Below are 12,899 nucleotides of genomic sequence, written 5' to 3'. Positions count from 1 at the left end.
CACCAGTCACTGCTCCCCTCACTGCCTTCATGTGGGCTGGAAACATGAACAGCTCACAAACTGGAGCTGCAGTCATGGCTGCCACGGGGACGAGACATCAGACGTGCCAAGTTGTAAAACGCATCGGCTGCAAACAGAGAAGAGACCATAAATCCACGCCATCTATCGTCCTCCTCCTCCCCCAAACAAGAGTTAGAGGACACATTATCAAGCGATGTCCCTCTGTGGGCAAAGTCGTTTGAGCATCACTGACATAAACCACCGCAAAGCAACACCACAGAGGGAAGCAGGGGGGAGAAAAACTGCTCATCACTCCTTCTCCATCACATCCTCCCCGGTGGGTTTCTACAAGGTCATTTTGGCGCACGACGCAGGACGGGACACCCTGCTACCCTGACACGCCTGAGCCGGGCCTCAATATTTTACACATGAAATGTAGCGACACATCAGCAGGACAACTTCTCTTTACAACGTGAGAAAAAGTGCGTTAAATTTATGACCGTGCGCGAGAGAGGGGAGGTGGAACAGGCGACGGAGAGGAGCAAGGGCATCGGTGCCAACACCGCGGCCAATTAGACAGAACTGGATCGATACGGTGGAAGCTGAGCACAGGCCTGTGTGCTGTTTAATGCCAATAAAATATAACACTCGTAACCTCCTACCCTCCTCTCCCTGCCTCCCCCTCACAGTGAACCATCTGCGCTTGGAAGGATGATGGTGATCGCTCTTAACGCACCAGACCTCGCCGCAAGAACGAGAACGAAGGGCGCACTTCGCCAAAATCCGTATTCAGAAATCTTAAAATCCTGACTGAATGCGACATTTCAAACGAATAACCAACATGTTCTCACCCAGAAGTCGACGTATTCCTTCCTTTCTCCTCGGGTGCGGGTTTAGGGGTCATAGCGTTGCGCACCACAGGCATAAACTCGTTTTTGATTATAAATGAATGTCGAGTTGTTCCATAAACGCACGTAAATCTTCCTGTAATCGTGCACCTGGATGCACGGTCGATAACGGCAGCAGCTGAGGAAACTGGGCAATTAGTGCACTAAAATGCAGAGTGAGATGGATTTGCGCATTTAAAGAGGGTGAGCCGTTTTCTTACCTTTTGGTGCGAAGGTCAGCGCGTTTTAGGGGGATTCGCTTTTTTCTGTGCGGGAGTCACCCCGAGTACCTGAAGCGAAAAGGTCCTGTGTGCCCCTGTGATGTACAATGACGTAGCAGCGGAGAGTTGCACCCTCCCCCCTCCTCCGCCCCCTTTACTTACTACACAACATCCCTCTTGGATGGAGACACCGCCCCCTCCTCCTGCTCCTGCTCCTCCTGCTCCTCCACTCCCATCCCTCCTCCAGCAGACACCATTCCCCTCAGAGAGAAGAGGGGGGTTTGCTGGTTTGCGTGAAACCTGAAACGGTGAAGGTGCTTTATTTTCCTCCAGAGCCTTCAACCATTTGTGAGTCTGAATGTGTCAAAGTCACATTTTATGCGCGATGCGCGCAACCAGGTGGAGAGCGCGCACTCCGCGCTCATGCTCAATGCATCTCGGTTAGACTGTCATTCGCTCCATATGCACCAAATGGTTGGTGCAATGAACTGTGCAAGGCGAGCCTCTCCCTGCACGTGCTCGGGCTCGTGCCTATAATTGGCCATGTTAAAAAGAAGAAAAAAAAGAAATCATAAGGATGCCCCTGGTGGAAAAAAAACGAAGTCCTGTCCTATAAAGGATGTGATACACATTTCACTGCAGCGCAACGTGCAGGAACCGTGAGATAAAAATAACCTCGGTCAGAAATAAAGCAGGGAAAGCGGAAGCCAGTGATTCTAATAATGATAAACTTGTGTAGCGCATGTCAAACAAGAAATGCAGCTAAAATGCTAAAACATGTACCAAGTGCTTCATGTAAAAGAGACAGAATGAGCAGAAAAACAGGGACAGAAGATAAGATGGGAAATAAAACCCTACAATTATAATAATAGTAAACATAAAAGGTAAAAAATTGGCTAAACCATTCCAGGATTTTACTGAAAACCTCAAATCAGGTCTATGAAGTTGACAAAATACATATCACATTGGGCTTGTTTGCAGCTGCATGTTGAAGCAGTCCTGAGGGATCAAAACTCCTGCACTGCTTGTAGTGTTGAACACAAGAGGCCTATTTCACAGCAGGCGTTTTCACTCAAACACCACTGTAGGTCAAGCACGGGTGTGACTAATAACACGAACAAAGCCTCCACCAGGTGTGCCGGTTAGTCATCGCCGTGTGACGGAGAGCCAGCATGCAGAGCACCAGGCCCCTGAAACTGAAGCAGCTGAATGAAGCTCAGCCATCTTTGCTTTTATTGTTCACATCTGTGCTTTTCTTGCTGTGACAAGTCGAAATGTTTTAAGCTGCATTTTGACCTGTGGCCTTCATCATGGTCATCATCAGCAACACTTTGATCGGCTTTAACAGCCGCTGATTTTATCACTCTTTTATTCTCTGCCTCCGTCATTTCTTCTTTCCTCACGTGTCATTTTCTCTTTCTCTTTGTCACTTTTTCGAGCTCTGTTTTGGTTTCCACCAACGAGTAAAGGAAATAACATCGGCTGCTGGATGTTCCGCTATTTTCTGCAGCTGGTCGCTAAATTAGCCTGCCATTTGATGCTGAAATGAAGGGAGCTGCAGAATCTCCCTGTTGTTTCATCACTACAAGCGACACCTTTCACATTAAACATGTTAATTAAGTCAATCATTAATTTAAAAAAAAAGTTCATTGACAGCTTTAAGGTGAGTATCAAATTAAAAAAGGCAATAATTCTCATGCTGCCTTTGCATCTATTTGAAGGTTGCCTAACTTTTTGCCAGGTGAAAAAAGGACTTGCTTTAATGCTTCAAGGAGCCACCAGGATGGGATGAGGCCTTTCTTCTGGCTTCAGCTGCTGTTGTCTGTTTGGGTCATCTATTGATCAGCTAACCTAAAAGGCTGCTATCTGCAGGCAGCTCAGTCTGATTGTGAGGAGCGATGAAACGTCGGTGCTGTTAGAGTGACAAAGAGACACATTACTGGTGCCTGAATATTTAATTTTATTCACCATGTGACCAGACAGCGACATGTTTCTGTTGGTTTTAAATTGAATGCTATGAGGTTCCAGTGGATTTCAGCACTTTAAAGTGTTAAATGGCAGCTATGCATTTGAATTTCTGGGTGTGTTTTTATTATTATTTGCTTGGATGCGTATTCTTCGTATTCATGTGGATGCCAATGTGGTTCTACATCCAGATTTTTCCACCAGCTACAACTACAACATTTACATGCACAAAATGTTCCAGGTTTTTCCCTTTATTCCAAAAAAGACAATATTCCCACTAAGCTGTTTACATGGTTAATTAAAATGAGTATCCCACTAATATTCTACTACTTTATGTGCAGCCGTGCATGCTCTGATCAACAGATCTGATTCCTCTGATCGACCATCTCCTTGAAAAGTGGCTGCTTTTCTTGCGTGAATGCATCTCTACCCCAGCCTTGCAAACTGTTCGCTCAGCATCGCACAGAGCTGAGATGCATATTCTAAATGTGCTGTACGCATGTCCAAAGAATGCTCCTAAACCCTGAATCATATCATGTCCCACGAGTCTTGGTCGGAAAATGCTCCATTCGGAATGAGGCTGTACTTTCAGTTTGGTGAGTTAGCATGCTAGCATTTGCTAATGAGCATAAAGCGCACATGGTACAGCTGAGGCTGATGGGAATGTCACAGTGAGTTTTCCAGGTATTTGATCATAAAAAAATAAAAATGTTCACCTTGTGGTGGCGCTAGATAAAAGTCTGTCCTCAAATCAGAGCTGAGAAAACCAAATCGATGCTGCTGCTACAAGCAGCCGTTATCCCAAAGTGACTCTGGGGAGGCGAAACCTCCCGACAATGCTTTATTCTTTTTATTTGTCTTCTGTTTGAACCGAGTGAGTGCTGCTCAGATGTTTATGTTTTTCTAAGGCAGTGATGGTTTGTCCCGTCAGTGGATTTCCATCAAATCCACCTGAAGCTGGAGAGTAAACTCCATCCATCATCATCCACAAACACGAGGACTGCACTGGAGCTGGGTTATAAGAAATATACACCAACTAATCCACAGTTCAGGTGTGGTTCGCTGTAGATGTGTAAAACACTTGGTTATGGAAAGATCCTGGTTACAAATAATAAAGAGTCAAACTTTACCTGCAGGTCTGTGACAGGACACAAACTCAGGCCTCTTCATTCAGAGTCAAAGCTGCTCCACCACCCTGACCTCCACTTTTCATTGCTTTACATGTCTTCCTGCGTCAGCATTTATTGGAATTGTTCAGTATGGATGTCGTTTCTGAAGATAGAAGTTATCAAAACTGTTTTGTGTTATGGTTTTATATGAATTTTGGCCTCATCGGCATCAATGCATCAATATCCATATCAGCCTCAGTAGCAACCAATCATGGGACATTTTACACAGTGTGAAAGAGAAGACAGACGTGAAGGTAAGTTATTAGGACGGGGCTCCATCCTGGGCCCTGCAGAGGAACCTGTTGACAGAGCAGAGCTGCATGTTTCCCTGCAGCAGCTGGAGCCGACTGAAGCCCTGACACTCCAGATTATCATCCAGACAAACCAAAATATACCTCCAGAAACAAACTGCAGCCCTGCAGTTAATGTGTGTGTGTGTGCACCTGTTGACTCTAATTGATTTTTAAATGCATCTTCTTTACCTGCCTTAACAAAAAGCAAGGTTGCGCCTGGCTGACACACAATTTGATTTCCAAACAGGATCAAATTTCCTGCACACAATAATGCAGCCGGGACCAGTTTGATGACGAACCTCCAGCAGCTCTTATCTGCAGCTGTAAATGCTCTAATGACTCACCAGGAAATGGAGAAGCTTTGCATAGAGCTGCACAGGTTCTGTTGAGCTGCTCAATTTAGACTGTCTGTATGTAAATGTCCATTTTTGTATTTCTCATTATTAGCCATGATGCAACATGATTCATTAACCTCCATGAGGGATTTAATGGCAGTACAAACTCTGGTAAACTGGTGTTTATCATAGTTTATAGTATTTTTTACCTTTATGGTTAAAAACAGTTCTGTCTTTAAGGGAGAAAATGAACCACAGTAAAATGTTTGTGTCTCTGGAGTTTACAATTTGTTTCAGGGCAAATATTTGTCGCCATCTGGTGGTTGCTTCAGGTAGCGCTTACATTAAAAAATGTTGCTTTCACATTCAGTCCAGCTGAAGAAATACTCTTGAAAACTGCTCTCTAAGTCCCAAAATCCTCATATTTTACTAATTTATTTTAAACCAAAATGAAAAAACCTAACCAGTTGCAGTCGTCTGTAATGACATTATTGCACTGTGGAGCGAAAAAGGCTGAAAGTCACAATGACAGCAGGTAAACATGACGCTCACTGCTGAACAATAAATACTCATGGAGAAAAACAGCATCACCAGACCCCTGTGAGATCAATGTGTATAAATAAAATAGGATACATGAAATACTACATGAATACTAAGATAAAACACATGAACCTCACCTTCCTGCTGCACTCTTGTTTATGTTGTACATCATGTTTGTACCACAACTGACAGCTTTTGGCTGTACCGTATACCTGATTAATATTAGTACAATGACAATAAAGTTGAAGTGGTTGGATTAAAGAAAGAGATAAATGAAATCGAATAGTATTCAGTCAATTCAGTTAACCATGTGTGACTGGAAATATATATATGTGCGTGTGTGTGTTTATGTATGCATGTATATAACACGGTCTAAATATTATCAAAGACATTTTATTTTAGTTTTTTCACATAGAAAACATATAGATATAGCATTTTAAATATTCTGTGTGTGTGCACCTATATGACACTCTACGCTGTGAGGTATATGATCAGATGAACCAAATATTACACATGTGTTAGATTAAGCATGATAAGAGGTAAACTGATGTTTAAACTGCAAGCCACAGGACAGGCCAGCAAGAGGGAGTCCTAATGTGGAAATGTGTACAAAGGGGACCGTTTAGAGATGAATCCCCAACAGAGGTGGACATATATGGGTGAGAATGGAGGAATGCACTCCTCAGTAAGACAATGAACAGAACATGGCCTTTTTTGTGAGTTAGGTAAGATATGGGTGGAGTAGGACAAACCATTATGCTATATATTGTATTGTCTTTAGGATAACGGCAGAGTTTTTCTGATCTGACCCTGAAACTCTCTCAGATGACCGGCATCTGATACTGCTTGTTAATAAAGTTCTCTTCAACTCAAGCTTGTATCAGCGGAGTTCTTCCTACATCATCATCACACCACTGCTCAGCAGGACCTGGCTGATAAACATCAGCTGCCTTCAAGCATTTTAAAATATTAAATTTGAAAAAGATGTTTGAATAAAATATGAAATGTTTACATACCTACATAAGAGTATATTTGCATGTTTTAATGAAAATACATTACATAACTAGTCCAATAACAGACAAACCCGCATAAATGTGCATTTTTAATATATTTATTTGAATGAAACTACATGATTAGCCCAATAACAAACATTTAAAAGTGCAATAAAACGAGCTGTAGAGCTGTTTATAAAGAAATATGGCTTTTATTGAATTGTAACTGTCTCGGATCTGGACCCGGAGGTGCAGCAAGGTGATCCAGATCCGGAGGTGCAGGAGAGATCATCACCCAGTCTGTCTCTCCATTTGTGACCCTCATCAGTGTTTTGAGGCCATTTCAGTCTCCCGCTCCACTTTGCGCTCATTGGTTGATTCCCTCTGATTGATGCAAATGAGACGCTGCTGCCGTGGAGGAAGAGGAGGAGGAAGAGGAGGAGGAGGAGGAGGAGAGACGCGAGAAACCATCGAAAGCGACTCAAACACGCACGGACGGAGGCACGAAATGGAAGCAGCGTTTTGTTTACGTCCTTTCACATGCACGATGATGATGATGGTGATGATGATGATGATGGCGCATCCTTTTCATCCGCACATGTAAAAGCGCGGCGTGGGCGGGGGGTGGTGCAGGATTCTGCTGTCGTTGTGTCCTGAATCTACAGACTCGGCCGGTGTCGCGGTTTCTCAAATATGACGCGCGCCAGAAACCAGGTCGCTGAAATAATCTGGATCCGACCATGAGAGGGACCGGCATGGATCTGCTGTGGAGGATCCTCGCAGCTCTCAGCTTCGACTGCTTTAAAGATTCATCGTCGTCAAGGTGAGCGGTGATCGATTAGCACCTTGAAGCCCTGATATTCCTGGAATATCCCTGGAATATTCCGGTCTGTTTCCAGCCTCCGGTGAGCCCACCTGCTCATTTATCTCTCATGCGTTTTAAAATCCGCCACTCTGCTCATCCTTTATTGTGTAATACAAATATTTTAAATTGTCCAGGCTGTGATGAATCGGGCATAAATAGATTTGCTTTAAATACTGAGGGGAAATCTCGCCCTTCTCGTCCCAGTTGTTATGACAACAGGTTTTTCTGAGTCATGATTTGCACTGATTTGATCCAGCTTTGCCCCACTGAAGGCCAGCTCATGTTACACAACTCAAACCGTGAATCAGAAATCCTGCACAGCTCAGTCCGGCTCTCCGGCGCAGGAACATTCCCATCGACATGAACCAGGCTGAGAGGGACCGTGCAGTGCTTTTGTGATCAGGGTTCAGACCGCATGAGGTTCAGGACTACAGGTCTCTGCTGCAGCTGTTAATGAGGAAGGAGAGCGCAAGTATCCGGATCTGAAGACAGATCAATGTCTGCAACAGTCTGAATGATTGAGCAATCACTCACCTCCACCCTACCTGGCGCTACCTCAGGTCCTGTTTTACCAGTTATTTATTCTCTGTAAGCAAACTGTCCAGTAACAGCACATCTGTTGTGGCTGCGCACTGGAAGAGCCAGATCCCGGCTCGGCCCCCCTTTGTCTCAGGTGCAACTGCTGTGTCGTGATTTTAAGGTTTAAGGTTTGGTCACAGCAGTGACTGGCTTGACTCAGTGTCTGGCTCCAGCTCACAGAGCAAACGATGGCGAATCAGTCGAAATAAGATCACACTGTGAAATAGTGCTGAAATTATTCAGTTAATTAATTAGATTAGTTGTGTTAATCTGTTCATTCTTTAAGTATGAAGCATTTGTTTCTTCCAGTTTCCTAAAAAGTGAGTCATTTTTCCTGTTTTACTTCATTATAAATCAAATATCTTTTCATTTTGAACAGTTTTTTAGACAAAACAAGATATTTAAAGACTTTGCCTGTGGCTCTGGGACATTATTAGAACGTCTTTTTCAGTATTTTGTGAGTGTTTATCGTCCAGGCTGAACAGTGAATCAGTGTAATAAGATATAAATTGTTTGTACATCCCTCAAAGTAAATAAGGCTGCTTCCTAACATGTCAGACTCTTCCTTTAAAGAACCGTGTGGCAGGTTTGTACCGAGCGAGGCGGTTTACAGCTGAAAAACGAACCTGTCTGTGCTCTCATGTGGACAAACTGACTCTGAAATACATCGAACACATCCAACATTTCTGTGCTGACGTTATCACACTGATGCCAAGTTCAGGCTCAGCCGTGCTTGATGAAGACCTGTCAGATCAAAACGTTGCTCTATTAAAGTGAATTTATTGGGAGTTATCAGCGCAGTGAGAAAGGGCTGAAATTAATAAGTATTTTAAATAATAAATATTTTTTCCCGTTAATCAAATTTATAATTTTGTCTATGACCCTCTTTAATCTGCTTGTTTTGTCTGACCAACACTGGAAAACTCAAAGATATTCAGTTAGTAATGATCTACATTAAACAGAGAATAGAGGAAAATGCTCACATTTGATTATCACAATCAATCGAACTAGCAGTTTCAGCTCTTCAGTGTGTGGATCTTTCCCCCCCTCTTCTCAGGTCTCCCACCAAGCAGAGCTCCAGCCAGGCCGGCAGCCTGGAGAGCAGCTCCCTGACCGGCTCCCTGTCGCTGGGCCCTGACCTGCCGCACTGCCAGTGCTGCATCTCCTACGAGGCCCGCCTGAAGCGCCTCTCCTGCGGACACCTCTACTGCGACCCCTGCTGTGACCAGATCGTCAACCTGGCCTTCGAAGATATTGAGGGCCTGTCCGACTACCCCTGCCCCATGTGCAAGTCCATCCGCCAGCTCGGGGGCCTCGGTCCGTCCTCCTCCGGGTACTTCTACGGGCCCTACGGCATCCTGCAGCAGCAGCAGTTCACCGGGAAGGAGCACGGGAGTCGGTCGGGGTGAAGCTGAGGCTCTTTCACAGGACGGATGCAGACTGATGCAGGACTTTTGGTTCCCTCTGCAATGATCCGGTTGATTTTTAACGCACTGCCATGATAGCTGTGTGGTGGCACGGACTACAACTAACGGCCATCTTTCTTTCTGTCTCTCTTGCTCTGTCGTCTGTGGTTATCAGGTGAAACGTGAGGATGCATGACACCAACATCCATAGATTCAAAGTGCCAAAATGCATCTCAGTAGGTGGCTGAAAATTTGCAGTCAGTCAGTCCATTTTTTCCCAAAGTGTAGTGAAACAGCTCATTCATATTTTTAATAGCATGCAGGTTTTCTACCTACTTCTGTATAAAAGCATTGATCAGTTGAAACACTGAGTTTCATTCAACTGAACGTGATGTTAGAAACTGGAGAGACCAAACCAGAGCTTTACCATGATATAACTGTGCAGTAGATATTTTGTAAAGTTAACATTTCCTGTCAGGTGAGTCCTAACTTTGTACATTTCTGTGAAAGTATTGAGCATTTTGCACATGATTCTCTAAAGTGTTTTAATCTGACTGTACATATCATGCAGGGCGGTTGGGTTTTACATTTGAATTCTATTGTACAGTGCCATGCTACTTTTTAAGTGTTCCAGATCATATGTAAATATTTATTTTGTTAAAAAATAAAGTTTGTGAGCTCTGTATCAGAACGGATTCGATTTTTGTGGCACAGATTCAGATTGTGAACACAGCTGAGAGTTTATGAACTGATAGCACTTTTTATTTATCAGGCTCAAAACATGCTGATACAAAAAAAAATATGTACATCTGGCAAATTGAAGCGTTCGTACCAAAAACATTAAATTACACAATGATACAGACCGACAGGTGTAGCAGAAGATCAGATTAGATTTTCCATGCAACAGGACAAAGATGACCTCATGCTTTTTCCACGGAGAAGTAAATGCATTGGCATCGCACCTGAATGCTCTCAAATTGTAGCTGACATCAATGTGCCTTGATATTAGTGTGATGAATATTTACAACAATTTAATAATTCATAGTGCTATCAAGTGAGGTACCTTTTCACATGAGAGAAGATCGACATCAGTCACACACCCGACAGCTGTGATCCTGCCTGAAAACATTTAGAAAAACAAGATGTTTTCAAACGGTGCAATTTCATTCGTCCGTGGGAATGACGCCAGTGCATCTACTTGACACCCACATCATGCAAACGGCAACCTGTTTGGATTTAAAGGCGCAGGATCAGATACTTCCCTTTGTGCTTTAAATACAGTCAGACACTTCCAAGCCCTTGGCCTGAATGCTGGCAGCATACTAATACGCCACCAGGCAGGAAACGGATCAAATGAAAAGTAAACAGGAAGAAAAAAGCTTCCCTTTGTTTCCAACACTGTTACCTTCTGAAGGTACGGCAATCAAAAGGCAGAATGATGTTTGTGTTCTTCAATTCCACCACAAAATGATGGAGAAATTCTCAAAGTAATACTACATTTGGTCAGAAACAATTCAGAAATCACACTTATCTACATGTATGACATCAAAAATCGACCAGTAACGGTCAAGAATACTTGAAGGATGAAAGTGTAGATACGATTATATTAGTAAGGCCCTGAAATGATGTCAGTCATGCAGGAACTGAATTATACTGCAATAATATGCAGTGACTTTAGCCACATCCAGACACAGCCAGGCTAACGTAACACTCTGAACTGAATATAGGCCTCTCGCTGCTCCCATGCAGGCATGCAAGAGAGATATGAGAGCAGCACCAAAATAGCTCTCATGCCCTAAATCCCACATTAAAGTCACTGGTCGCAGTCCGTGGAGTTTAAAATGACGGTTTCCAAGAATAATACATTTCAGAACAATATTCCACTTCTCTATTTGAAGCTGAGATACAAAAACTAGGAAAATAATGTGTGCTTTTGCACATTAGCATGATATGATAAAGAGTTAAAGGGCTGGTTGTAAAAAAAACGTTCTGCTGACATGCAGGCTGACAGTCACAGGTCAGATCCAGTGAAAGACCTGATCCATTCACTGCCTTGTATGCTGTCAAAGTGCCCTTAAGAACCACCTTGTCACACCTCTGTGCATGTCCTGCCCAATCACTCTCACCCGTTTTGGATAAGAAGCTAAAAATAGAAACTACAAGCTTCCTTCTCATCCATTCCTTGAAGGCTGGCATTAAATGTGTCTACTGCATTTGAAGATACTGTGAGATGTACTCCTTGTATTCATTATTAAGCATCTTCAGCCCTTATTCTTTTAGTCTTAGATATATTCATGAGTGGAATACTGACTGCTAAGATTCTTTACAAATATACAAAACAGTTGTCACATTTTTCATACAGTACTGACGATGAGCAGCAGAGTCGGGCGCTCTTGCGCTGATTATTTCATACTGCTGCAGTTCGCTGTGCTCCACCCAAATGTCTTTTTATCACCTTGTAGTCAATCAAATATGGTGTGACAGGAGACACACATCTGGCTCTCCTCGGCCCACGATGCCAGCGATATTTTGCAGGCAGGTGATTTGCGAGTGCGCAGTCACGGGCGGAGCGGTATGTGTCACGTACGAGCACAGTTTAGACGAGGACCAGACCTCAGGAAGCTATCGAGGACCCGTTGCTCTTAGGCAGCTTGGCGTTATTGGGTGCTGGGTAATAGCGCTGGTCAGGGCGGGCCTCTGTTACTGAAGAGTGCCCAAACAGGAAGGTGTGCTTGTTGCTGCCGCCATTGTCTTTGTGGCCGGGCCTGGATGGTGGCGCTGACATGGGCGGAGGGCCCCTGGAGGTCTGGTGGTTGGTGGAGGTAGGAGGGGGTGCCGATCTGGGCATCACAGCGCTCTGCGGCCTCGGCGCTGGGAAGAGGAAGGTGCCGTTGTTGGTGTTTTGGTTCAGGTTGGTGTCGGTTCGCCGGGGCTCGGCCATCTTGGCGGGCGGGTTTGGATCCGCGCCTGTGGACACTTGTGCTAGCTTGTCTTTGAGCTGCTGCACCTCCAGGGCTAGCCGCTCCACAGGGTGGGGGTGGTTTGCAGAGATGGGGTGGGAGAACGCCTGAGGATGGAAAGCAACATGGTCAATGTCTCTTACAGCAGTTGGTCACTAACCTCAGCTCACCCACCTGAGGGTCTTATGAGTTCTTCAGTCTGATGAGGTCCTGCAGTTTTCTCATTGTCAACAAATCCCCCGAAGAGACCAGAACAAACCCTGAACTGATCCTACTAACAACTATCGTCTGTGTTGTCAAAGCCTGATGTGACTTATCATGGTTGTCCAAAAAACTATTAAAAATCAGCAGTAAGCCTCGCTGCTGCACTGGTCCGTCATTATGGTTTATCTGGAGCTGATCTCACACTCGCCATCATGCTGCGACAAATGTGTGTTAATTCACCGCTGAAAACAGTCCTCAACAAACGCAGCATTTACTCCTGTTTGAGTAAAGCTGGCCAAAAAACACAGCAGTACAAGCTGTGTTAGTGAGAATATTCAGCCTTTTTAAGCAAAAAATACTGAACGTGTGACCCGTTTTTAAAGATTTACGTCTTCAGATGGAACAAATGAGCTCAGGGTGAAGAGCCACAACTGGGTGGGGAAGTCAGAAAGTGCTGACAGATGGATTAACGCATTGCTGATC

The 12,899-nt window shown here is 44.2% G+C and overlaps 1 protein-coding gene across 1 annotated transcript in view; it reads right to left on the bottom strand.

The window, feature by feature from the left end:
• Positions 1-9,999: 9,999 nt before the first annotated feature.
• The window catches only part of mtmr11 (myotubularin related protein 11), a 35,228-nt gene continuing 32,328 nt past the window's right edge, over positions 10,000-12,899 (bottom strand). Inside the window, exon 17 of the mRNA XM_041942685.1 lies at positions 10,000-12,319. Coding sequence (XP_041798619.1) covers positions 11,867-12,319 — 453 coding nt within the window. The 3' untranslated portion in view covers positions 10,000-11,866. The remainder of the gene's footprint in view (positions 12,320-12,899) is intronic.

This window comes from Chelmon rostratus, chromosome 8, assembly GCF_017976325.1.
Source record: "Chelmon rostratus isolate fCheRos1 chromosome 8, fCheRos1.pri, whole genome shotgun sequence".
NCBI classification, from domain to species: domain Eukaryota; kingdom Metazoa; phylum Chordata; class Actinopteri; order Chaetodontiformes; family Chaetodontidae; genus Chelmon; species Chelmon rostratus.
This window is presented reverse-complemented; position numbering and strand designations above follow the sequence as displayed.